This window comes from Lepidochelys kempii, chromosome 16 (genome assembly GCF_965140265.1).
Source record: "Lepidochelys kempii isolate rLepKem1 chromosome 16, rLepKem1.hap2, whole genome shotgun sequence".
Classification (NCBI taxonomy): Eukaryota; Metazoa; Chordata; order Testudines; family Cheloniidae; genus Lepidochelys; species Lepidochelys kempii.
The window spans coordinates 11327297-11352492 of record NC_133271.1 but is presented as its reverse complement, the minus strand read 5'-3'; the positions used below and the strand labels follow the sequence as shown (position 1 = coordinate 11352492).

The window sequence follows — 25196 nt, the reverse complement described above, 5'->3', positions numbered from 1 at the left end:
AGATGGGTCTGATCTCACCCATGCTGCTGGGAGTGCCCCAGCCAAGGGCTCCTAGCTGCTAGTCCCTGCGCTCTCACTGGGAGATCAGACCCACCTCCACAAGCCTCCTCCGGCTGCAGGAACCTCTGGGGCTGCTGCCCAACGCCCCACCCCCAAGAGCATCCATATGTCCTGTCCTTCCCCAGCCTGGCTGGGACTCGCAGCTAGGAGCCCTCAGCTGGGTTGCTCCCAGCAGCATGGTGGAGATCAGATTTCCTGGGGAAGGGCTTATTTCATGGTCCCTGACGTGAAATTGGTAGGGCCCTAACAATGATGGCCTGGCTTTGTGGAAATAATAATTCTCAGCTCTTATATGGTTTTCTTCATCAGTAGAGCTCAAAACACTTTATGAAGGAGGTCAGTATCGATATCCCCATTTTACAGATGGGTAAACTGAGGCAGGGAGGTGAATTGACTTGCCCAAAGTCACCTAACAGGTCAGTGTCTGTGCCAGGAATAAACCCAGTCCAGTGCTCTAGCCCTAGGAACGCTGCCTCCCAATCTAGATCGAAACCTATGGGGCTCTAATTCCATCTAAGGGCTACTGGTGGCTTCAGGAGCAAAGCTGGACCCACAGAGCGCTGAAGGGAGGGGTGTTATGTGAAGCAGTAACATGTTGGAAACCTGTGTCTGTGGGTATCACAGCAAGGCTGGTGACTTGGAGTTTCTGATCTGAGGGTACTTTAGAAACCACATAGGACACTAATGCACTTTGAATCTGTCCTAGAATCTGAATCCACATCTGTTGGGCCATGGAGCTCCATCAGATGCTCAGATCTGTATCCCTAAGGAGGCTCAGTCCTCTTAACTGATGGCCATATTTGGGGTTAGGAAGGAATTTCCCCCCAGATCAGATTGGCAGAGACCCTGGGCGGGTTTCGACTTCCCCTGCAGTGTGGGGCACGGGTCACTTGCTGGTTTGAATGCAAGTAAATATAACTTGAAGTCTTTAAATCAATATTTAAGGACTTCAGTAACTCAGGCAGAGGTTGGGGGTCTATTACAGGAGTGGGTGCGTGAGGTTCTGTGGCCTGCAATGTGCAGGAGGTCAGACTAGATGTTCGTGATGGTCCCTTCTGGCCTTAAAGTCTGAGCTGTCCCCCGTCTTACCAGGGCAAGTGTTTCATTCTGCCCCTGAGTAAAAGCTTTATTGGGTACTCAGTGTATGCTTCTTGGGGCAGAAGCTGACTTTAGCACAGCTAGGATTTCTCACACAGTCGCAAAGCTCCCGCTGACTTCGGTGGGGCCAGGATTCTACCCTGCTGCTCTAGTCTCTGTGAAAAGTGCCGGGAACATGCTGGTGCGACGCACGAACGTTAGATAATACCGAGCGGACCCTACTCTGGCTCCTCTTCTTGGCCAAGGCCCTAGCCTCTGCTTTAGCACTCTGAAAGCTGCTGCTGTTCCATGTATTGTCAGGTGGGAATTACTGATCTGCCTTTTGTGTGTGTGTGTGTTTGCTTCCTTCTATCTATACAGGAGTTTTTATCCTCTTCTCCTCCGTTTCCCCAGCTGTGGCCTCTGGTCCTTTCCCCAGGTCAGCTGCCCTAAGAATCCCTCTGCTGCATTTGTGAGTGCCTGGATTCCATGCTCTGGCACATGATGCAGTGGGGCAAAGTAGGAGAGAGGCTGCTTTTCAGGATTTCACGCAGGCAGAGCCGGCTTGCAGCAAGCACTTGGAGGCTCAGCTCTGCCTGGCAGGAGACTGCAGAGACCCAGACTTTGTGCGGAGTCCCAGTCATATCCTGCATTCCTTCTACTGCTGGCCAAGGCAGCCAGAAGGGAAGTACACATGCAGTCTAATGCATCAGGCATCCAAAGGCTTTGCTACCCAGAGGTGAAGTCCTTGCCCCACTTCCCAGCCTATGAGTTCCAGACTTGCAGCTCCCAGTGCAGACTGCAGAGAGGCAGGGCAGGGTTAATGGCAGCCCTGTACTTGGCATGGAACGCTTGGCAACCAGCCAATTTGTGCCCCCAGCACCCTCACTTCTCTCGCCTTCCACAGCTCCGGGGCTGGTTCAGCTGCTTGGAGCATCGGTCAGTAGCTCTGGAAAGATTCACGCCAGCGCATCCTTTCCTTGGGTATCTCAGTGTTGCAATGGGTTAGGCAAACCAGTTCCCAGAACACTCTGCCCCCAGCCTGGTACCTCTCAAACTCCAGCTAACCCCTGCTACCCTACCCCCCCCTCCCCAGTTAACCACCCCAGTTCTTTCCCTGCATGAACAACCGTATACAGATGTGGCCTCTGGTTTCCAGGGATTGGGGGAGGTCATGGAAATAGATGGACTCCCTGCCACCCCACCCCACCCCCCATCAACTAGTCCTCTTCTTGTCCCATGGTCTGCCCTGTGGTGTCTGCTGCTGTAAATCATGGAGATGAAATCTCAGTGGGAGTGGAACAGGCTGCAATGCAATTGGTGTCCCCACCTCCCCGCACTGGGTTTGGCTGGGAACCTCATGCTGCCCATGACTCATCCACTGCCTCATACTTTTCTTTTTTTAAACCCACTCTCTCCTTTCCCTCCCCACCTCCCCATGATTGGTCATTAATTTCCTTTCGACCTCCCATCCTGTGGTTTGCGCTGCCCAGTGCTCCAGGTGTCTGTCTAACCCTGGGCCTTGGGAGAGCTCTCATGGGGTGGGCTGGGACTAGCTGGGTGTTTAGTTACTTGATGCCAGTAGGAAATCTTTCTGGCGATGCCCATGCGCCTTCTTTGTCCCCTCCTCCCCCGTTTATGTGCTGTGGGATCCCCTTGTCAAATGACAGTGGTGGTGGTGTATGGTGCCCTATATCCATTCTCTTGCTGCTCGGAGGCAGTACAGGGAACAATATAAGGCAGCCACATTTTAGCTCCAGATCTGAAATGTCCCCAGGGCTTTTGGGGGTATTTGGATCTGGGGTTTTGGTCCAGGCCCATCTCAATTAGCCTTACATGGCACTTTTCGTCTCTGAAGGTGCTTTGGAGCTTTGGCTGGAGCGGGGGGCTCCCGCTACTCCAGTCCCAGGGAATTGTGTCAGATTGCTGGCTGTGAGCTCCCCGCAAGGGCTGCCGTCCCTGTCAGCGTGAGTCACGGCAGGGGAAGGGAATGTGGAACTAACATAAAAAGAAGTTACGTATGCCCCCCAACCTGAAGCAAATACTCACCAGCAACCACACAACAAAAATACTAACCCAGGAACCTATCCTTGCAACAAAGCCCGTTGCCATCTGTGTCCACATATCTATTCAGGGGACATCATCATAGGGCTAATCACATCAGCCACACGATCAGAGGCTCCTTCACCTGCACATCTACCACTGTGAAATGTGCCGGCAATGCCTCTCTGCCATGTCCATTGGCCAAACTGGACAGTCTTTACGTAAAAGAATAAATGGACACAAATCAGACGTCAAGAATGATAACATTCAAAAACCGTCAGAGAACACTTCAGTCTCTTTGGTCACTCAATTACAGACCTAAAAGTGACATTTCTTCAACAAAAAAACTTCAAAAACAGACTCCAACGAGAGACTGCTGAATTAGAATTAATTTGCAAACTGGACACAATTAACTTAGGCTTGAATAAAGACTGGGAGTGGATGGGTCATTACACAAAGTAAAAGTATTTCCCCATGTTTATTCCCCCCTACTGTTCCTCAGACGTTCTTGTCAACTGCTGGAAATGGCCCACCTTGATTATCAATACAAAAGGTGCCCCCCCCCCCGCTCTCCTGCTGGTAATAGCTCACCTTACCTGATCACTCTCGTTACAGTGTGTATGGTAACACCCATTGTTTCATGTTCTCTGTGTATATAAATCTCCCCACTGTATTTTCCACTGCATGCATCCGATGAAGTGAGCTGTAGCTCACGCAAGCTTATGCTCAAATAAATTTGTTCGTCTCTAAGCTGCCACAAGTCCTCCTGTTCTTTTTGTGGATACAGACTAACACGGCTGCTGCTCTGAAACCTGGAACTAACGTGAAGGACAAAAATGTAACAGAAGCTATGAGTGCATCACAGGAAAATCTGCTGTGGTTTCCTCTCTTCCACCCCCCCCACCCCCCTCTCTCCTTCAGGGATCCCAGAGGACTCCAAGGTGGAGGCCCCAGCCTTTACGGATGCCGTCCGCATGTACCGGCAGTCGAAGGAGCAGTACGGCACCTGGGACATGCTCTGTGGCAACGAGGTCCAGGTGAGGGTGAGAGGGGTCCCCCGGCCAAGAGCGGCTTCTCCTGCAATGACCTGACCCCAGCCAGAAGGGGGATGGTTTGGCGCCTCCAAATCGGCCTCCTGGATGTACTGAGATTACCCATGGTTGGGGGACGAAGCAGCTGCTGAGGGAGTGGAGCCGGCACCCCTGCTGGGTTAGACGCTCCAAAGCCTTGAGGTGTGGCTGCATGGCAGGGTGTGGCCCATCCGACATCCACCCCGAAGGGATAAACCGTTGTGCCTTTGCTCTGGCAGCTGGTCTATTGGGGAGAGCTGGCTTAGTCATTCAGCCCTCCAGGCCGGGGAAAATGGCGCTATTCCAGGGAGGGCTGGGGGGGAAGCCTGGGACGGGCATGCTGCTTACACGTCAGCCCTGTGTCACTGCTGAGTGGATGTTATGCTAGGTTAGAGGTCACTGGCAGCTGCTGGTCCTTCCTCCACCTCTGCCTGGTGCTGTCGTATGCAGCCTGTTCCCCCTTTATCTCCAGCCCAGCTTGCAACTGCGTCTTCCCTCTTGTAGAGACTTCTCTTTCTGCTGGTGGGAGTTGTATTGGCGGGAGGGAGGGATGAATGGATCTCACCACCGAGCTGCCGTGGCAAGGCGTCTGCTGGCTGGGGAGATCCTGGGGGACCCTGAATGCCTTCACGGGTCCTGCCCAACCTTTCCACAGACAGGGCTGCATTTTGGGGTCCTAGTGACCCCCTAAAGGGAGGAAACCTCTTTAGGAAGATCGGCTTTAGCCACCTTTTAAAAAGTGACACCCCCACTCCCCAACCTTACCCAGACATCAAGAGTGACGCTTAACTTGGGAAGAGAAGCTTGTACCCAAGCTGGTGTCTTGATGGCGGAGTTTACTGCCTATGCCCTTCCAAAAGTAACTCTGCTCAGATGCTGCATCTGGCTCTCCATGCAGACCTGGCTTTAAACCATCTCCTTGGGTGGGTTGGCATGGAGGGCAAGCTTGGGGGAAGAAAGATTGCATGCTTGCCGGCAAGCTTAAAGCAGGGATTGATACCCCAAATGCTCCTGTGCCCCTCCTCTCTCTCCCTTGACACCCCCTTGCTTCACCGCTTCTGGCCGCCCTTGAGAAAGAGGAAGGTGCCTTGTTAAAAAGTCATTTCTGACATGCACCCCTCCCAGGGCGTTCCACAGGAGTTGGGCTGCTCCGGCCGGGCAGGAATTCCAGCCGCGGCTGGTTACAGCTCAGGGAGCTTGCTGGGCCTCTGCAAATACCATAGTTCCCACTGTGGAGGGCCAGCGTTAATGTGAGGGGGGGAAATATACTCTCTCCCCTCCCCGCCAGTGTCTAGTGGAATCTTCTGGTGATGGGGTGGAGCGGGGGGGAAGGAATCCTCGGCGGGGGGGTGCTGGAATCCCCAGGGGAGAGTGGTGCTGGCAGGCTGTGTAATACTGCAGCTCAGATGTCAAGGATGTTGCTTTACGGACTCGTGTGATGCATTTTAATAGGATCTCCTTGGCAGGTCGGAGGCGGCCAGTGGGCGGAGCGCCAAAATCCCACATGTGAACAGTTCTGAGGCTGCAGCTGGGACTAGGAAGGTGGTGGGGAGGGGCGGGTCGACCCCTGGGTTTAGGAACCCAGCCGAGCGGAAGGTGGGCAGGAGGCTGAACGTGGAGGAAACGGGCAGAGGGGGCGTCAAGCCAAACTGCTAGGAGGAGAGGGACCTAAGCCAAGCAGAGACTCACTGATTCTGTCAGCACCTACCCCCTAGAGCAGTGGGGCGCTAACCCTCCGGGACATACTGGGTTAGCTTGCACCCTGAGCAGCCACTCTGAGCCGGAGCTCTAGTCTCGATGCTCCCCGTGTCTGGCAGCGGGAGAACATCTTCGTTAGCTTCTCACGCACACGTCCTCTGTGGGCACGCAACCACGCCCGGCCAGCCCCTTCCATAGGAGCCTGGCTTTGGTCCTTGCAGCTGTGCAGGATGGATCCACCAGTGGATGTCTCCTGCAGGGCCTGCTCAGGAGACCGTGCGCCTTCCCGGGTTGGTGGGGTCGCCCTAGCTAGCAATTGGAGCGCTGTCTTGCGCTCCGCTCAGACTTGAGCGGCACAGTGTGCCTCTCCAGGGCCATGAAAGACCCTCCCACGGGACGAGGGAGCAGCTCCGCGTACAGACCCTGTTCCCAATGCTCTCTCAGCTAAGGCATCGGAAGAGGATTTGTGGTGCAAAGGGCTCTCTTTGCTAGAAAACAAAGTGTGGGGAGCACTAGCTTCCTCAAGTATCCTCAGTGCTTCAGAACGGCTGGAGGGAGACCGTTATCATGTGTTATGGAGAGATTGTTTCATGCCAAGAGCCCTTGATCTAGATGGAAGTACCAGAGCTACGTAACGAAGCGTTGGATGCACAGGGAAAGGTGTCACGTAAGAGTCTGTAGCAGCATATCACAGAAGTAGGGAAGGAGGAAACGAAATGGATCTTCAGAGGACCGGGCAGCCAGTGAGGAAGAAGAGGGGATGGGTCGGGAGGCAGGGAGAGCAGAGTGCCCAGCAGTGGAAGGACAGCTAACAGCCATGTGAGATCTAGTCACTAACGGCCTCCTGATTCTGCTCCTCTAGGTCTTGAGCAATCTGGTGATGGAGGAACTGGTCCCAGAACTGAAAAACACGATCGGCCCCAAGCTGAAGGGCAAGGCCCAGGAGAGGCAGAGACTCTGGATACAGGTTAGTGTGTGTGTGGTGGGGGGGGGCGGTGGTAAGAGGCCAGGGCCCTGTGAGGGCAGCGTGGGGCTGTGAATGCTGCAGCATGAGGCTGGTGCAATAATGCCCAACTGGCTGAAATGTTCCTGTAGGGATGACACACGCCAGAAATTGGGGCTGGCTGCTGGGAAATCCAGGACTGGACTCTGACAGCTTTTGGAATGGATCCCCTTGCCTTGGGTGTGGTGCCTTGACTCTGTTTCCTGCTGGCTTGTGTGACTCGGAGTCACTTCCCCAATTCACCCCCTTCTTCCCAAGGGCGCAGGGAAACGAGTTGTCTGTCTGCCTCACTCCTGGTTTTATCAAGCTCCCTGTCATAGGTGTAAACAGCTATTTCTCAACCTCCCACTTACCTTCTGTTGGTTGCATACACGTCCAGAACATGCGGCTTCTGTGTTGCTTGCCATCCCCCCGGGGAGGGAAGTACACCCTAGCAAACATCCATCCATAGCTAAGCCAGCAGTGTGGCTCGGCCCAGCTATATTTAGCAAACCATTTTTAGACCAACCCAGGCTAAATCTGGCCTGAACCTATGGGTTTATACAAACAGGCTTGTTATAAAACCTTTAAGACCAATAGAAATGTTTCCATGAGACGCTCTCTGTAAAATTCCACTGAAACCTCCTTTAAACAAACAGTGCCCCTTAGCCTTAACCACCCAGATGCGGCAGCCCTGTGCTAATGCATGAGAAAGGGGAAGAGTTCTGTCCTCCAGAGCCCAAGGTGAAGATTGCAGATTTCCAGCATAAATCCTGATGATCACATTGGATTCTTATTTCATTGTAATAATCCAAGGTGGGGAAGGGCTTGTGCTGTTCCTGTGAAAGAAGCAGGAGGATGAGACCGGCCCTAGGGAGGAAGGGTGACCTTGTCCATTAAGGCGTTGGAATGGTACTGAAGAGATCAGGGTTCAATTCCTGCCTCTGCCACAAACACCTTGTGTAAACTTTGGCCTAAGCGACTTGTCCTCAGGTGACTGATTTTGGGTGCCCAACTCGACACTTTAAAGGGACCTGGCTTTCAGGAAGTGCTGAGTATTTCCTCCTGATGGGGAGGTACTTGGCCCGCTCGATGCTGGTGAGGCCTCAGCTGGGTACTGTGTCGTTTTCTGGGTGCCGCACTTTAGGAAAGCTGTGGACAAACTGGAGAGAGTCCAGAGGAGGGCAGCAAAAATCATCAGAGGTTTAGAAAACCTGACCGATAAGGAAAGGTTTAAAAAAAGACCAGGCATGTTTAGTCTGGACCAAAGAGGCCTTCAAATGTGTTAAGGGCTGTTATAAAGAGGACGGGGATCATTTGTTCTCCATCGCCACAGAAGGCAGGACAAGAAATAACGGGCTTAGTCTGTAGCAAGGGAGATTTCAGGTTAGATGTAAGGGAAAAATTTCTACCTATAAGAATAGTTAAGCTCTGGACGAGGCTTCCAAGAGAGGTTGTGGAATTCCTGTCATTGGAGGTCTGGAAAAACACACCTGTCAGGGATGGTCTTAGTTTACTTGGTCCTGCCTCAGTGCAGGGGCTTGGACTTGATGATCTCTCAAGTTCTCCTCCAGCCCGTCGTTTCCATGATTCTAGCCCAGAGGTGCTAAATAATAGCATGACATAATTCCAGGCAGAAGACTCCTCCTCCAAACGTCACAATAAATAACTTGTACATACAGTAGCACTGTGCAGTCATAACAAAAATAGGCTCATGAACCTCGGGAACTACAATCCTAGACTTTGCTCCTGCACTGAGATGTGCTAGCATGGATCCCGGTGGAGTCCTGCCATTTGAACGCAGTGGTGCATAGCAGATGCCTGCACGGATTCCAGTGTCAATCACCACAAGCGTACAGTAGAAAAGAAAAAAATATTTCAAGTCAGTGGTTTTTAAAAAGAGAAATGGGTGGGTGGGAGTGAACAAAACTCGGAGCTGGATGGAGTCCGTCGCTCTTGCTGACATCAGGAAGCAGCGAATCCTGAAATGTGCTGACCAGCGGCTGCGTTATGACAAGACTTGTTAGGCAGATCTCAAATAGCCAGGCCTTTTCTTGTTAGGGGATCTAGTGGCAGCTGCAGACATAATTCCCGTGCATGCTGTAGAAAGCTTATTGCCAGACGTCCCTGCATATCCATGGTTGGGGAGCACTCAGTCATGTGGGGTGCAAAGAGATGGCAGGCTGCCTTGCAGACAGAGGTCAGGAAGGGTCCTGGGCTCACCAAGGTCAGATGGCAGCACAGCCTCAGACGTCCCGTGGGATAAGGATGCTGACGATGCTCTTCCTCTTCCCCCTCTAGATCTCGGATGCTGTCTACAGGCTTGTCTATGACCAGATAAAGGCGCACTATGATGCAGTGGTGACCAAATGTGAGCTGGAGCGTCCCAGAATGGAGAGCACCATTCGCACAGACATGGATCAGATCATCACATCAAAGGAACACTTAGCCAGCAAAATCCGAGGTAGGAAATGTGTTGCCCCTTTGGGTATGTCTACATGGCAAAAAAAAAAAAATTCACCCACGGCACCAAGTCTCAGAACCCGGATCTGCAGACTTGGGTTCACCTACGGCACTAAAAATTAGCTGTGTAGACATTCAGGCTCGGGGTCTGGGTTTCCGAGCTTGAGCCCGAACGACTACCCCCAGCAATAGCCCATTGTACTGGGTTAGTCAAAATCCTGACGTTCAAAACCGCAGTGCTTTCCTAGGACTGGGAGCCAGAAACCTGACCCGGGGGCTAAGAGGCCAAGGGCTGGAGCAGTCCTCTAGTTCACCTAGCTCCAGCAGCCCTTATTTTAAGGCACCGTCCCTTATTTGTTTGATTTGTCCCTAAGATGATCACCCATCCCTTATTTGAAGAGAGATTGAAATGTTTTAAAACTGATAAGTGCTATTTTAAACATGAAATTGAAACTTATACTAATTGCATCGTGTACGGGAGGGCAGTAGAAATGTGCACAGGAGGAAAAAATACATGATGTGCCAAGGGAAATGGTGTTTCCCTACAATGTCCCTTCAAATAAAGCAGCGTCCCTTGTTCTTCAAGTGGTTTTCCCTTATTTCCCTCCAACAGAGGAGGTCACCCTGCATAGCTTCTTACATCCTGAAGGATCCCAAAGTATTAGTACACCATCCAAGTATTACAAACTAGGTCTGCACTGTTACCCTCTGGCCGCTTCTGAGGTGGAACGTGGCTTCTGCTAACGTACCACGGTGCTGGGCAGGCGGGGAAGCATTACCACACAGCCAGGGCAGGGCAGGGGCAGGGCTGACACCAATGGAACTTAGCTACTCAGACTAGAATTTGACCAGGGCTTTGAGATGAGTGCTCCTGTTTGTAGGAAGCCCTGTGGTATCAGGAGCTCATACAGAAGCCAACATCTCTGGCAGCACGTGGCCCCGTACTCCATAGGGGGGAAGAACAGGGTCAATACTGACCCAAGAGTGCCGCCTACTGAATTGCCAGTAGCATTCTCTTCACCCCCACGTGTTTTGCGTGGAGGATTGCCGTTCGAGTTCTGCCAAGCGTGGCAGACACGGTTCTCTGGTTGCAGGCTGATCGGACGTAAGGTGGGAAGGGACCTTGTAGGTCTTCAAGTCTAGTCCCCAGCTGCGGCGGGCAACTCTGTCATCCCGTTGATAAATTTATCCAGCTGCATCTCTAGCCTTTTGGCCACCACCTGGAAGGGGTGGAGCAGAGCAACTCCTGTCCTTTTCTAGGGTGTAGTCTAGGAGCTGGAGCACCATGCTTGGCTTCCTGGTGTGGCTCCAAAGCTCAGCAAGGAAGGTAGCCAGAGCAGGAGCCATCCCATGCTAATTGTCTGTTTGCCTGTCTCTTCCTCATCCAGCCTTTGTGCTGCCCAAAGCAGAGATCTGTGTCCGAAACCATGTGCAGCCCTATATCCCTTCCATCCTGGAGGCGCTGATGATTCCCACAAGCCAGGGTTTTGCCGAGGTCCGGGAAGTGTTCTTCAAGGAGGTCACTGACATGAACATGAACGTAATCAACGAGAGCGGGATGGAGAAGCTGGGAGAGGTAAGGCCCCTGGAGAAGGTTGCATAGATTCCCATTGTTGGCCTAGCAGGATGGGCTGGAAGCCTTGCGCGGGTGCCCAGGGAAAGCCTGGCCAAGGAGGGAGCTCAGCTTCCATCCCCAGTTGTCCTGAGTAAGACTGGAGCTGAATGGTGAGAATAAACCTGTGGCCCTGCCCCTAGTCTGCTCACATCGGAGCTGGCAGGCCTATGCTCCCCTCTTAGCTGGAAGCCACAGACCGTAGGGGGCCCAGAGCTTCCTTGGGCAGCACCAATCCTGGTCGCGCTAGATCCATAGGTTCCTTTGGTGTTCTGGCAGAAGTTAGAACGATCCACTTAATCATAGAATCATAGAATATCAGGGTTGGAAGGGACCTCAGGAGGTCATCTAGTCCAACCCCCTGCTCAAAGCAGGACCAATCCCCAACTAAATCATCCCAGCCAGGGCTTTGTCAAGCCTGACCTTAAAAACTTCTAAGGAAGGAGATTCCACCACCTCCCTAGGTAACGCATTCCAGTGTTTCACCACCCTCCTAGTGAAAAAGTTTTCCTACTATCCAACCTAAACCTCCCCCACTGCAACTTGAGACCATTACTCCTTGTTCTGTCATCTGCTACCACTGAGAACAGTCTAGAGCCATCCTCTTTGGAACCCCCATTCAGGTAGTTGAAAGCAGCTATCAAATCCCCCCTCATTCTTCCCTTCCGCAGACTAAACAATCCCAGTTCCCTCAACCTCTCCTCATAAGTCATGTGTTCCAGTCCTCTAATCATTTTTGTTGCCCTCCGCTGGATGTTTTCCAATTTTTCCACATCCTTCTTGTAGTGTGGGGCCCAAAACTGGACACAGTACTCCAGATGAGGCCTCACCGATGTCGAATAGAGGGGAACAATCACATCCCTCGATCTGCTGGCAATGCCCCTACTTATACATCCCAAAATGCCATTGGCCTTCTTGGCAACAAGGGCACATTGTTGACTCATATCCAGCTTCTCGTCCACTGTAACCCCTAGGTCCTTTTCTGCCGACCTGCTGCCTAGCCATTGGGTCCCTAGTCTGTAGCGGTGCATGGGATTCTTCCGTCCTAAGTGCAGGACTCTGCACTTGTCCTTATTGAACCTCATCAGATTTCTTTTGGCCCAATCCTCCAATTTGTCTAGGTCCCTCTGGATCCTATCCCTGCCCTCCAGCGTATCTACCTCTCCTCCTAGTTTAGTGTCATCTGCACACTTGCTGAGGGTGCAATCCACACCATCCTCCAGATCATTAATGAAGATATTGAACAAAACTGGCCTGAGGACCGACCCTTGGGGTACTCCGCTTGATACCAGCTGCCAACTGACATGGAGCCATTGATCACTACCCGTTGAGCCTGACAATCTAGCCAGCTTTCTATCCACCCTATAGTCCATTCATCCAGCTCATACTTCTTTAACTTGCTGTCAAGAATACTGTGGGAGACCATGTCAAAAGCTTTGCTAAAGTCAAGGAACAACATGTCCACTGCTTTCCCCTCATCCACAGACCCAGTTATCTTCTCATAGAAGGCAATTAGATCAGTCAGGCATGACTTTCCCTTGGTGAATCCATGCTGACTGTTCCTGATCACTTTCCTCTCCTCTAAGTGCTTCAGAATCGATTCCTTGAGGACCTGCTCCATGATTTTTCCAGGGGCTGAGGTGAGGCTGACAGGCCTGTAGTTCCCCGGATCCTCCTTCTTCCCTTTTTTAAAGATGGGCACTACATTAGCCTTTTTCCAGTCATCCGGGACTTCCCCCGATCGCCTTGAGTTTTCAAAGATAATGGCCAATGGCTCTGCAATCACATCCGTCAGCTCCTTTAGCATTCTCGGATGCAGCGCATCCGGCCCCATGGACTTGTGCTCATCTAGCTTTTCTAAATAGTCCCGAACCGCTTCTTTCTCCACAGAGGGCTGGTCACCTCCTCCCCATGCTGTGCTGCCCAGTACAGCAGTCTGGGAGATGACCTTGTTCGTGAAGACAGAGACGAAAAAAAGCATTGAATACATTAGCTTTTTCCACATCCTCTGTCACGAGGTTGCCTCCCTCATTCAGTAAGGGGCCCACACTTTCCTTGGCTTTCTTCTTGTTGCTAACATACCTGAAGAAACCCTTCTTGTTACATCTCTTGCTAGCTGCAACTCCAGGTGTGATTTGGCCTTCCTGATTTCACTCCTGCATGCCCGAGCAAAATTTTTATACTCTTCCCTGGTCATTTGTCCAGTCTTCCACTTCTTATAAACTCCTTTTTTGTGTTTAAGATCAGCAAGGATTTCACTGTTAAGCCAAACTGGTCGCCTGCCATATTTACTATTCTTTCTACACATCGGGATGGTTTGTTCCTGTAACCTCAGTAAGGATTCTTTAAAATACAGCCAGCTTTCCTGGACTCCTTTCTCCCTCATGTTATTCTCCCAGGGGATCCTGCCCATCAGTTCCCGGAGGGAGTCAAAGTCTGCTTTTCTGAAGCCCAAGGTCCATATTCTGCTGCTCTCCTTTCTTCCTTGTGTCAGGATCCTGAACTCGACCATCTCATGGTCACTGCCTCCCAGGTTCTCATCCGCTTTTGCTTCCGCTACTAATTCTTCCCGGTTTGTGAGCAGCAGGTCAAGAAGAGCTCTGCCCCTAGTTGGTTCCTCCAGCACTTGCACCAGGAAATTGTCCCCTACACTTTCCAAAAACTTCCTGGATTGCTGTGCACCACTGTATTGCTCTCTGAGCAGATATCAGGGTGATTGAAGTCTCCCATGAGAACCAGGGCCTGCCATCTAGTAACTTCCGTGAGTTGCAGGAAGAAAGCCTCGTCCACCTCATCCCCCTGGTCCGGTGGTCTATAGCAGACTCCCACCACGACATCACCCTTGTTGCTCACACACTTCTAAACTTAATCCAGAGACTCTCAGGTTTTTCTGCAGTTTCATACTTGAGCTCTGAGCAGTCATACCACTTAAGGTGGGAACTGAATTCCCAGCTCTCCTCCCAAGCTCTGGGCGACGGGTCAGTCTAACAAAATCCAGGGCATCCAATTTCACCTGCGTATGGTAACCTGGGATCACTCTGTATCCAGCTGGGTCCCTCTGTATCCAACCAGAGCAGCCCCAGGTGGTCACACGCCTGCCTCCCACCCTGTACTAACAGTACAGACCCATGGTTTGATCCTGTGACCTACAGCCGGTGATCTTCCTGCTCCAGGCTCACCCATGTCTGTGTGCAGCCTGGCGGTGTGGGGACACAGAGACACTTGGAAATGCTCTTGTCTTTGTGACCCAGATTAAATGGGAGCCGTTGAGGAAGGATTCCGATTTCTGGGCTTTGTTTTCCTCTGCTCCCTGGAAGCTTGGTGTCTGGTCTGATGCCAAGTCTCAGCAGGCCTGGGGAGTGGGCGGGAGGTAGGGCGCTCTCTCCGTACAGCCAGTGAGTTGTGTGTGTGACTACTTGTCCTTCAGTACATGGAGAAGCTCTCTCAGCTGGCCTTCCACCCTGTCAAGATGCAGTCCTGCTATGAGAAGATGGACCAGCTGAAACTGGAGGGGCTTCAACAGAGATTTGATGTATCCAGTGCCTCAGTGTTCAAACAGAGGGCCCAGATCCTCATGAGACAGGTAGGGTGTTAATAGCCAAACTCAAGGGGTGACCAGCCCTTATGCTTACTGCCCCATGGGGAGCTGTCTTCGGCCCTAGCCGTCAGGGTCAGAGTTAAGGTGGGTTGCTGTGGCTATGAATTCTGGTTCTCCCAGTGCCCTGCCCTGGGTGTTGGGCTGGTCATCAATGTCCTACTGCATGGGCGCCCCCGGCTGGAGTGTGCTCTGGGCTTCAGTCTGGCTGTACCACCCCCCACCCACACACCCCCCGCCCACGCTCCGGGAGCCTTCATTTGAAAGAGTCACCTTGTTAAAATTAACAGCCGGTCCGGGGGCACAGCACTGCTACGGAGACCAGCTTATTTCAACGGCTTTGTTTTTCTCCTCTGAATATGGCAACGCCCCAGGGGCAGAACCGTCCCTGGCCCAACCCCTTCGCTTTGCTCCCCAGCACTGCGCTGCCCATGGCCCGGCGCACGTATGACCCAACGGCCACCTGTGTTCTTTGGGACAAACGATTGACCCTGCGTGTCGCGACTCTGCCCTGGCGCCTGTGAACGATGCAGTGTCCCACTGGGAGGGGAACATCTGCGTATGAACAACCTCACGGGGGCGCCTTGCATACGTCCACTGCTGTCGTGCTGGTGGCCGGGTGGGTGGCAGGCCTGGGCTACGCAGACGCAATGCTCTTCTTCCCCTGTACATGGAGGAGTCTCCCACCGGCAGTAGTCTAAATGTGGGGTCAAGGAAGCCGGCCTCAGTTAGCTGTGTAGGAGCGAGTGTAACTTTCCACCGGGTTTTCTGGCACCTGTGGAGAACCTGGAGACGTTCTAGAACTGGCATGCTCTCACCTCCATCACTCACATCCCATTCAGCCTGGCACAGCTGATTTAGGAGACTGGTTGTTCTACAGCTCCTGGAGGAGTATCCAGGGGCCAGTGTGGACAAGAATCCACTTGCAGATCTACATAGGGGGGAGGAGGAGTTTGTGTGCCGATGTCCCATGCACCAACGCAGCCCCATATTCTGGGAAATGAGCCGCTAGTGCCCTCTAGTGGTGGGAAAGAAAACACCTTTATGCAGGTTAACTTGGTGCTTTCAAAATCGTGAGTGGGATGGGGTAGCAGATGGGGACCGGGTGCAGGTTCAGGAATAGAGGAGGTGCCCCTGTGACCCGTCTCCGTGTGGTGGTGCGTTGCCAGGCCTGCTCTGCTCATCCCTTGGCATCATTGCTTTGCTGGATGTCCAACATGAGCCAGCCTAAGTTGCCGTGGTTTCTTGGCCTCCTTTTGGGACACCGTCTGACGATGCTTCTCATTGTAGCAAATGGATGATGCCGTTCACACGTTCGGGACACTCCTGCACCAGGAGCTGGCGAAGATGCTGGGCAAGGAGGAGCTGTGCAAGTCAATCCAGCGGATCCTCGAACGGGTGCTCAAGGTAAGGCAGCCCGCAAAGCAGCGGCATGCTCCTGCAAGGTCTGCCGTCTCTGGAACGTGAAGGTGGTCGGCGTTTTAACTCGCCCGTGCTGCACCAACAAGGCCTCGGGATGCTAGACAGGAGAGAAACCTCTGCCACAAAGAAAGCGCCTGCAGCTTCTGTGCGAAGCCCAGGCATGCCGTGTGCCTGCCACGGGGCAGGTAAGGGCAGGAGCGAGTGCATTGTGTAGAACGATACTCGGCATTTGTAATTTTAAATGGACCGAGTATCACAGTTGTTCCTAGACCCCAGTGGAGATCGGGCACAGGGAGGTGAAGTGACTTGCCCCACAGCAGATCAGAGCCCAGGCCATCAGAATCTGTCCAGTGACCTATCCCCTAGACCACGCTGCCTCCTGAGCCCAGGGAAGGGGCTGGTGTTGGATACTGAAAACACTTCTGTAAATCCCCTCGTGTAAATCGCTTCCTGTGGAAAGGATTGTTCAATAAAATGGTAGGAAAGCTGCACATTCTCCTCTTCCTCTGAATGGCCCATTCCTCTGTAATCTCCTCTCCTGCGAGATGCCAAAGGTTTGTTAACCAGCCTTGTTTCCCTCTTCCCCCGGTGCGCCCCTTGTCCTGCAGAAATATGACTATGACAGCAGCACCGTGCGCAAGAAGTTCTTCAGGGAAGCCCTGCTCCAGATCACCATCCCCTTCCTGCTGAAAAAGCTGGCACCAACCTGCAAGGGGGTAAGAGGCCAAGCAGCCCCGTGGGCATGGGTTGGTGGCACGTTTCAAAAACCCTGCTGAGTCATCAAACTCTGTATATGTTGCCATGAACAAGACACACACACCCCAGCTCCTTGCCCACAACTGTAGAATATTGGTCCGATTCTCATTTACACCAAGGCCCCTTTACACCACCCTGGAAGTGTTAGGGAGCCAACTCAATATATGTTGCTTGACATTGCCAGTGGTGTAAAAAGGCCTCTGTGCATATAAAAAATTGGGCCCAGTGCATGTACAAAGACATAATCTCTCTTTGTAACATCCTGATCTTGAAATTCCTCACCCCTTTGGGTCTATGTTTAATCTCAACTTGGTCTTTAACTCCTATGGCTAGATGGCCCATAACTGGTGGCATCCCTGGGTCAACAGTGGTGCCCATGGTTTTGTGGGAAGGGTAGCTCTGCCTCTCAAAGGCACATCGTCTTTGGAAAGCCACAGGGCAGCTAGGTGGTCTTGGGTTATCTCTGCCAGCGAGGTGAAATCTGCCTTCTCCTTTGGGCAGGAGTTACCAAAGTTCCAGGAACTGATCTTCGAGGACTTCGACAACTTCATCCTGGTGGAGAACACGTACGAGGAGGTCGTGCTGCAGTCGGTCATGAAGGACATCATGCAGGGTAAGAGGGCTGCCCGCGTTTGGGTGGGAGGGCAGGATGCAGGCTCAGTCCTTCACTATGCTGGGAAGGGGCCTATGCAAGCCTGGCTAACCCCCCCAGTTAGCCAGCTTGGAAAATCCTAAGGGCTGCAGTGTCTCGGCTGCAGCAACGGGCAGTAGACACTGAGTGAATCCTGCTACTCCCCTTCTGCTCACTGAGGGACACTGTTGCTAACGGGGCTAGCTGGCAAGGACTGGACACGCATGCCCATCCACTTACCATGGGGAGGCTCTGGGCATTACAGCAATGGGAGCCATCTCAAGCCAACCCCTGGAGCATCTCCTCCTACAGCACTTTGCCACTCTGCTCCGGATCCAGAGTCTAGGTGACGGTGGAGAGGGTGTATGTGTACTCGGCACTGTCACCGAAACGCTTTCCTCCATGTCTCAGTTCCGTAGCGCAGCGGCCCCCTTTGATTCTGCCCGCTTGTACCACCCGTCTAAGCTGGGTCCAAATCTCACCGCTTCTTCCTTCCTAACTTCTCTAGGATCCGTCCTTTTCCCCTCTATCCAGACAGCCCAGCCTCTCACACCCCCCGCATCATCTGCTGTCTTGATTACCGTAAACGCCTGCTCCCGAGCGTCCCCAACACTCACCTCACAGCCCTTCCCGTCCAGGCGAAAAGCATCGACTAAGATCATCTTCCACTCCTATCGCTCTGCCTGCGTCACCTCCTCTTGGATTCCCTCCACCTGCCCCCGCTTCTCCACCACATCAAATTCAGGCTTCCTGTCCTCCCCACCCAGGCCCTTCGCGATTCTGCCCTCCCCTGTTATCCTCGTACTGCATCGCGCTCCGCTCCATCCGCTGAGCCAGCTTGGTCCATCCATCAGCTTCAAACCCTGCCCTGAACCCTTCCACGCTGTCCCTTCGGCATGGAGTCCCCCCCACACCTGTCTGCCATTCCCACCTTCGCCAAATTCCTTCTCCAGGACCCTCCCGCCAGGGCAGAAGTAGGAATTTAGCTGATCAAGGAGGGCCTGGCTGAGGCGTGGATGGTGACTATGTGGGCATGAGAATTGTACCAGGGTATAGATTGGACTGCAAGGTTCTCTCCCTACCGGCTCGTTGCATGTGCTTTGCTCTGAATCCTAGGAAGGCTAGCGGGGACCAGGTCTTGCTATACGTGTGTACAACACAGAGCATGGTGAGGCCTCAACCTCGAATGAGGCCTGTGCTTGCTACTGACACGTAAATAGACCCCTGCCCTGCCCTGCCCTGACCTCCCGGTCTTTGCCTTTCCAGCTGTGAAGGAGGCAGCGGTGCAGAGGAAACACAACCTGTACCGGGACAGCATGGTCATGCACAACAGCGACCCCAACCTGCACCTGCTGGGCGAGGGCATGCCCATCGACTGGGGAGAGGAGTTCGGCAGCCAGCCGGACTCGGACCCATCCGCCGAGAAGCGCCACAGAGCCAGGCAGGTGGTGTCGGTCATCCACGACGACGAGGGAGCCCTGTCCTATGAGGCCGGTGCGGAGGTGCTGATGCACCAGGTCTCCCAGGAAGAGCTCGGGTCGGAGGAGCTGGAGGCCTGCCCTGCCCTTGCTGCACCGGGTTCTCCTGACAGCATGCAGGGGATACGGGGGATGCTGGTGAAGGAGTTCTGTGTGGAGACCCCAGTCCCGGCAAGAGAGGAGGCAAAGGAACCACTGACGAATGGTACAATAGTCCAGCAGAGCGGCGGCTCTGAGGAGCGCGGGGTGGAGCGAGCTGCCCAGAAGGCCGAGGAAGGCCCTGGTTCCTTGGAACACTCTGCCCCGCATGACGCTGGCTCCCCGTGCCCAGTGAACCCGGGGGTGGAGGAGCAGGAAGCCAAGCCAGCCGTGCCCACCTCTCCAGCCAAGCCGCCTGCCCTGACAGCTGCCTCGTTGCTTGCTGAGGGGGGAGTTGAAGTGAACCGCCACGAACCCAGCGACAAGGAGACAGGGGAAGAGGTGTCCACCCAGGCCCATGCGGAGAAGGTGGAGTCTGCCCAGCCGGCCACAGAGAACAGCGCGGGGGCCACAGAGAACAGTGCGGAGGTGCAGACTCAGTTCTAGGTCACCCCCCCCCCCCGGTCGAGATCCATGCTGGCCATGTACACTGTGTGCCGAAGGTGGACTGGAGTCAGTGACACCAGGAAGGTGGGGGGGCTCGTAGGCTGGGCCAGTCGCTGGCATTGGTAGCTGTTACATTCCCAGTTTCTGAAGCAGGCTCGGCTTCGGACACCAGCTTCCCAGGGAAAGGGGTCGGGGGAGCCACCGAGATGGAAGATCTCCTAAACTGCACACCCACTTAGAGGAGAGCTGTGTGCTGGCCAGAATCAAGCCGCCACGCTGGGCCAAGCCATTGCCCCTCCTCCCAGGACTCTAGCTCAGCATAGGATACCCACCCCTTCCACCCATGCACACTTTGCTCCGTCTTATTTTGTTGTTTTTCCTTTACTGAAGAAACACTTTATTGCATTACTCAACTAACAAGACTGTGGGAATGCCTGGGGTTTTCCCCTAGGCAGGAGCTCCCGAGGACATCTGCACAGCATATGCCAGTGGGCACCCGATGCCCCAGGGGGTGGGTTTTGTAGGGATTCCCATTCCCCTTCCAACAATCCAGCCCTTCCCTTCGTCTGATACTTCAGTCCAACCAAAGAGGTCAATGCTGCATGCCACACTTCTTTGTCAAGCACGGCGGCTGCAGTCAGAGGCCGCCTACCGGTATTGATCATTTCTCCTCCTAACGAGCCTGCATCCAGGATCCTGGCTGAGATAGAATGTGCACTCCCCACCCTCTGCCCTTGCGAATGCTGAACGCTGCTCCCCCGGGAAAGACGCACCTCTTCCCCGAGCCAAAGGGCCAATGGGGGTGCCCCTTGTTTGCCACGAAGCACCGTTCAAGCCAGCGCCATGATTTTAACGTGTCTTGCTGCACGCTCTGGCAGAGGGAGGGTTAAATGAGTCACAAACAAACTGGAATCCATCTTTTCTCATTGGCTCCTAAAGAAGGAGAGTCAAGGGCGGAGGATGGGGCTGTTGCTTGCATAGTTCTGGCCACATTAGTGCCTCGCTGAAGAATAAATAGAACTAGCTGGTGTGGGTAATACAGGGGAGTACCTGAACTCCGTTGCTCCTGGCCTTCCTTGCACGCGCTGGTCTGACTGTGGGTTCTGCCAATCGCTCCAAAGACTGTCCACTTGTAGGGATGGAAGGAGCCACAAATACCTCTCAACTATCACCCATCTCCTCCACATCCCTCCTCCCCTGTTATACACGAAGGTTAGGACTGTGACGTAAACTTGAGGGTTCACCCCTGGGCTTGCGGGAGAGAACTGGTGTCCATGGAAAGAGACGACGACGATGATTTGTCGTGCGTAGATTGAGGTGTAAGTGACTGCCACTGGCCACTGGGAGCCTTTAGTGGATGCTTGATTCCCTTGTTCAGTTAAAAACGAGAACTGAGATACAGCTCTGAAGTTTTAGAACCAGCCACTTATTTTTCTTCCCTCCCCTCGCTTCTGGTCTGTGGTTTCTCCAAAGCCCCAGTGAGTGGTGGCCCCACCATTCATCCCTTTCCTTGCAAGCCCCCTGCAGCCTTGAACCTACCAAAGATGGTGCCCAACAAGCTTAGCTGGTTTGTTTACAAATGCTTTTAATGGCCACATGAATGTTGTTGATAGACTGTCTCCTTCTCTTTCCTTAAAATGTGGAGGGGGTAAGGGGAGAGAGCGGAAACCTCCTTGGAAGCCCAGGGTAGGTGAAAGAGTGTGTTCAGAAGCTTTTCAGGTGGGAATGGAGAGGAAGTTGGCTTTGGAGGGAGAGAATTAAAGGTCTTGGAGAAGGCCAGAAATCTAGATGCGTGGTTCAGAGGGAGAGATGAGTAAGGGCAAGTCTTGACATAACTGCACAATGGAAGCTCCCATTGCACCAGAGGGGCTGGCAGGAAGGAGGCTTAAGCGTCTGAAGTTGTAGGACTCTGGCTGGTTGCTAATCGGCGTTTCCCTCCTGCATGTGATGGTGTGTTTAGGGCTCTTATTTTCATTGGGCTTGCTTTTGGGGAGTGCTGGGTAGCTCCTGGGTAGGAGGTGGCTTGGGGTGAGCTGGGCTATTTCTTGTTGTTGTTATTGTTGTTGAGAATCTCCTAACAGTAGTGAGAGAAACAAGTGCCTTAGTGGGGAAAGGGGTCTTGATACAACCATGCCCAGCTCTTGGCAATCATCAACCCAATGGTGAATTTCATTGCACTGAGGGTGGACTGGCCTAAGATACTTTTCCTGTCCCAGGAGAGTGGAAGTATGGCTTAGGGAGCAGAGAGAGAGCTACTCCTGCAGAGGGAATGGATGCATCTTGTCTGCATGCCTTTTTTCTCCCCAGCCAGTCAGGAAAACTTCTAAATATGGGGGAGCGTGGGGGGGTCTCGCTTTCATTTTCCCACTGGGTCCCTAGTTATGTCTCTTCTCTTCCTCCGCCCCCTACCCCCCCAATCCAACTCTTCTGGAAAAGCTCTCCTGAGATTACTTGCTCTTCCCAGCATGATCTGTGTGCTGGGAATAAATCTCCCCGTTCCTTTATGAGACTGTGCTACCCCAGCATGCCAACTAAGTCCACCCTGGCCCCCTGGGGGTATTTGACTTTGCTATGGTAGCTAAGACTTCACGTGACAACGGGGTCTCTTAGTGGTGCCCAGTGTGAAGCCAATGCCTCGTGGGCTTAGCTTGTGTTGCATTGCAAGGGTTAAGTTCTCCTGGAAACTCCTGTCATGGTGGGGGGAGAGGAGAGAGAGAGAGGAGGTTCACTGGCTCTGTCTGCTCCCACTGGGCTTTGGGGCTGGTGCAAACAAGTTAAACTTCTGGAATTAAGTAATCTTAAAGCAAAAGCTTAGATGTGGAATGCCACCCCCTCAGACTGTTACATGGATCCTATTGTCCTTGCACCGAGAGCGAAGGAGAGGGGAGCCCTGTAGTTTTTCTGTCAAAGGCAAGACCGGTGGAAGTGTGCACAGGAATCCAGCTCCAGCCCTGCTCTGGCCAAGCTCCGAAAAAGGCGCTAAGTTAGCTCCGACGGAGTTAGCCAGCGTCTTTCAGCAGAGACGGTCAAATGACTCCTCGGTGTGGGCACAACCCGACTCGCCAGACTTCTGCTCTTCGTAGTGCCCTTTTCAGGAGCTTGAGGTGTGGGGAGAGCAGAAATGTTCCCTGGCCAAACGCAGGGGATGGCAGATGCTGCTGAAGTGGGTTTCTCCAGATCTCTCTCAGGCATCTCTGTACAAGTGCATTGAGTCGGACCCCCAGCCAGGAGCTCAGCTGAACACTAGGGGTGGTATATAACCCGATACGCACTGGGACAACCATGCCTCTCGTGGGTGACCTGTGTCTCAGACTTCCATTAACGCTAAGGGGAACTGGGGACCTGTAGCTAGCTGGGGAATGGACTCGGCAGACACACAAGCTGCATGCAGGTAATGTGATGTTTAAAACGTGAGATACGGTTGAAACACCTGGTGTAAAGTCTCCTGAATGAGCTGCTTAGATTTTCAATGCAGAACATGGAGCAGGAGCCCGGCCTTCCAATCCTGCCCTCTGCTACAGATACATTCCAACCTCCATGTGTATTTTAGATGCCATTGTTTTCTATTTTTAAATGGGTGGTGCCCAGTCTAAACCACTTGGGACCTCCCAAAGTGCCTTGCCTTGGGATCAAAACCCATCTCTTCCAAGATATTTTATTGAGAATGTTATACAAATGTTTAAAATATGCTTCTAAGAATAAATAAAACCCAGCTTTATTTAAAGCTAGCGACACGGTCTCATTCCTGACTGAGCGATGACATCACTCCAGACACACCAATGAACGGGAGACGTTCCACATGGCGTGCTGGGGGTGGGGTGGGCGGAGCTAGAATGTTTGGGGGCGGGGCGGAGTTCCTCTCCAGTTCAGAAGGAGGGCTTGGATTTGATGTCCAGTCTGGGGCCCGCCAGGCAGTTGGTAAGTGTGTGTACATGGGCGCATTCAAAAGTAGACTGGGGCTAGGCTAGGTGGTGCTGCACGGCAGAAATCATCATGGCCCCAGAGAACTTGGGCTCTGGGGTCCTGCGTTAGGGCCTAGCTCTAAGTGGATGTGTAGTCCAATTGCAGTTTCGAGCCCTGCTGTGCAAGGCACTGTACACACACACCCAGTAGGACAGTCCCTGCCCCAAAGTGCGTACAATGTAAATGCGTAAGACAAAGGGCGGGAGATAGGAGGTGGCAGTGGACCCACTTTACAGATAGGGAAGTGAGGCACAGAAAGACCAGGGGTATACAAAAAAACAGTGGCGGAACCAGGAACTGAAGCCACATCTCCTGAGTTCCCATCCTGTGGCTTAACTAACCTTCGCTGTGAGTGAAAATGGTGAGCTGTGGGACATTCCACGTGATGGTGAGAGTCTAGGACTTGATTGTAATGAGGGTCACTGGCCAGGGTGACCTCACTGGCAGTGCTACGTGGCTGACTAAGGTCAGTGAATGGCTTCTTAACATGGTGTGTGTTCAGCTGGGGTATCACTTAGTGCACTACACTGGGAATCAAGAGACTTGGGTTCTAGTCCTGACTCAGTTACCAGCCTATTGGTCGACTGTCCCTGCGCTGTGCCTCAGTTTCTCTATCTGTAGAATGGGCACAGTGATACTGACCTCCTTGGTACAGCACTTTAAGATTGGTTGAGAAAAAGTGCTATATAAGGGCTACGTGGTACAGTATTGTTTTCTTGTTCATAATGTCTCCTCATCTGCATGTAGTCCCTGCATTGGAAGGACAAGGCTGGTGAATTAAGGACTCAAGTTTCTAACTCCTAAACCTTCAATAGAATAATTTATATTTTGTGCATGTACAACTCTGGGATGTGCTTGATGTGCAGAGAGCTGAGGAGTTGTCAAAAACTCCCTTTGAACATTTTCAAAATGAATGACTGTTCTTTTAGAAATGTGAGCTAATTTATACTAAATATGTTGAAATCAAAACAGATCATTTTTATCGATTGACCCAATCGGAGGGTTTTGGGGTTTTTACACCCACTCTCTCACTCACCCTCCCACAGACTGGGAAAATGTTTTCCAGCTATCTCTAACAAGTTGATACTTTGCACTCAGCATCTTCCAGTTGGGGATCTCCGAGCACCTTCCAAAGCAGGGTAGTAGCCCCATTTATTACAGCTCAGCACAAAACAGTTAACAGATTTGTCCAAGTCCATGCAGCTAGCCCGTAGCAGAGCAGGAAATAAGCCCCAGTACAAGTCCTGGTCTTTTAGCTCGAGCCAGGGACCATCTTTTTGTTCTGTGTTTGTACAGCCCCTAGCACAATGAGTTGCTGGTCTAGGAATGCGGCTCCTACGTGCTACAGTTGTCGCAGCTGAATCAGATCTAAAGCATTATTGGTAACAGGTAAGCAATTGCTTTAACTGAGTTTGCTCTTGACTGCATCCCTTGCAGCTTTCTGAGCAGTCCCTTGCCATTGGGGAACGGCTGGCCATTGGGGAGCCTATTTTTGATCAGTGCCATCTATTTCCACATTATCTTTCAGCCTTATGAAAGAGGCCAGCTGCTTCTCCCAGCCTCAGTACTATGATCAGGTGCGCACACACAAGTAGCCAAGCAATTAGGATAGCTTTATTAAAACTTGCCCTTCTCTTGGCATGAAATACAGCAGGATCCTGCGAGGCCCACCAGCCCCTGGGGCATCCTGGCTTCCAAAGCAACCGAGCCACTGCACACGCAAGACTTAAACCAACCAATTTACTCCCTTATGCTCCAGCA

The 25196-nt window shown here is 52.7% G+C and overlaps 1 protein-coding gene across 1 annotated transcript in view; it reads left to right on the top strand.

The window, feature by feature from the left end:
• Nucleotides 1-23196, top strand: part of NIBAN2 (niban apoptosis regulator 2) — a 99233-nt gene extending 76037 nt beyond the window's left edge. Inside the window, exons 6-14 of the mRNA XM_073314571.1 lie at nt 4102-4217; nt 6811-6915; nt 9232-9394; nt 10782-10969; nt 14433-14588; nt 15891-16007; nt 16631-16738; nt 17280-17391; nt 18676-23196. Of these exons, the coding sequence (XP_073170672.1) occupies nt 4102-4217; nt 6811-6915; nt 9232-9394; nt 10782-10969; nt 14433-14588; nt 15891-16007; nt 16631-16738; nt 17280-17391; nt 18676-19472 (1862 nt within the window). The 3' untranslated portion in view covers nt 19473-23196. The remainder of the gene's footprint in view (nt 1-4101; nt 4218-6810; nt 6916-9231; nt 9395-10781; nt 10970-14432; nt 14589-15890; nt 16008-16630; nt 16739-17279; nt 17392-18675) is intronic.
• The last annotated feature ends 2000 nt before the right edge of the window (nt 23197-25196 follow it).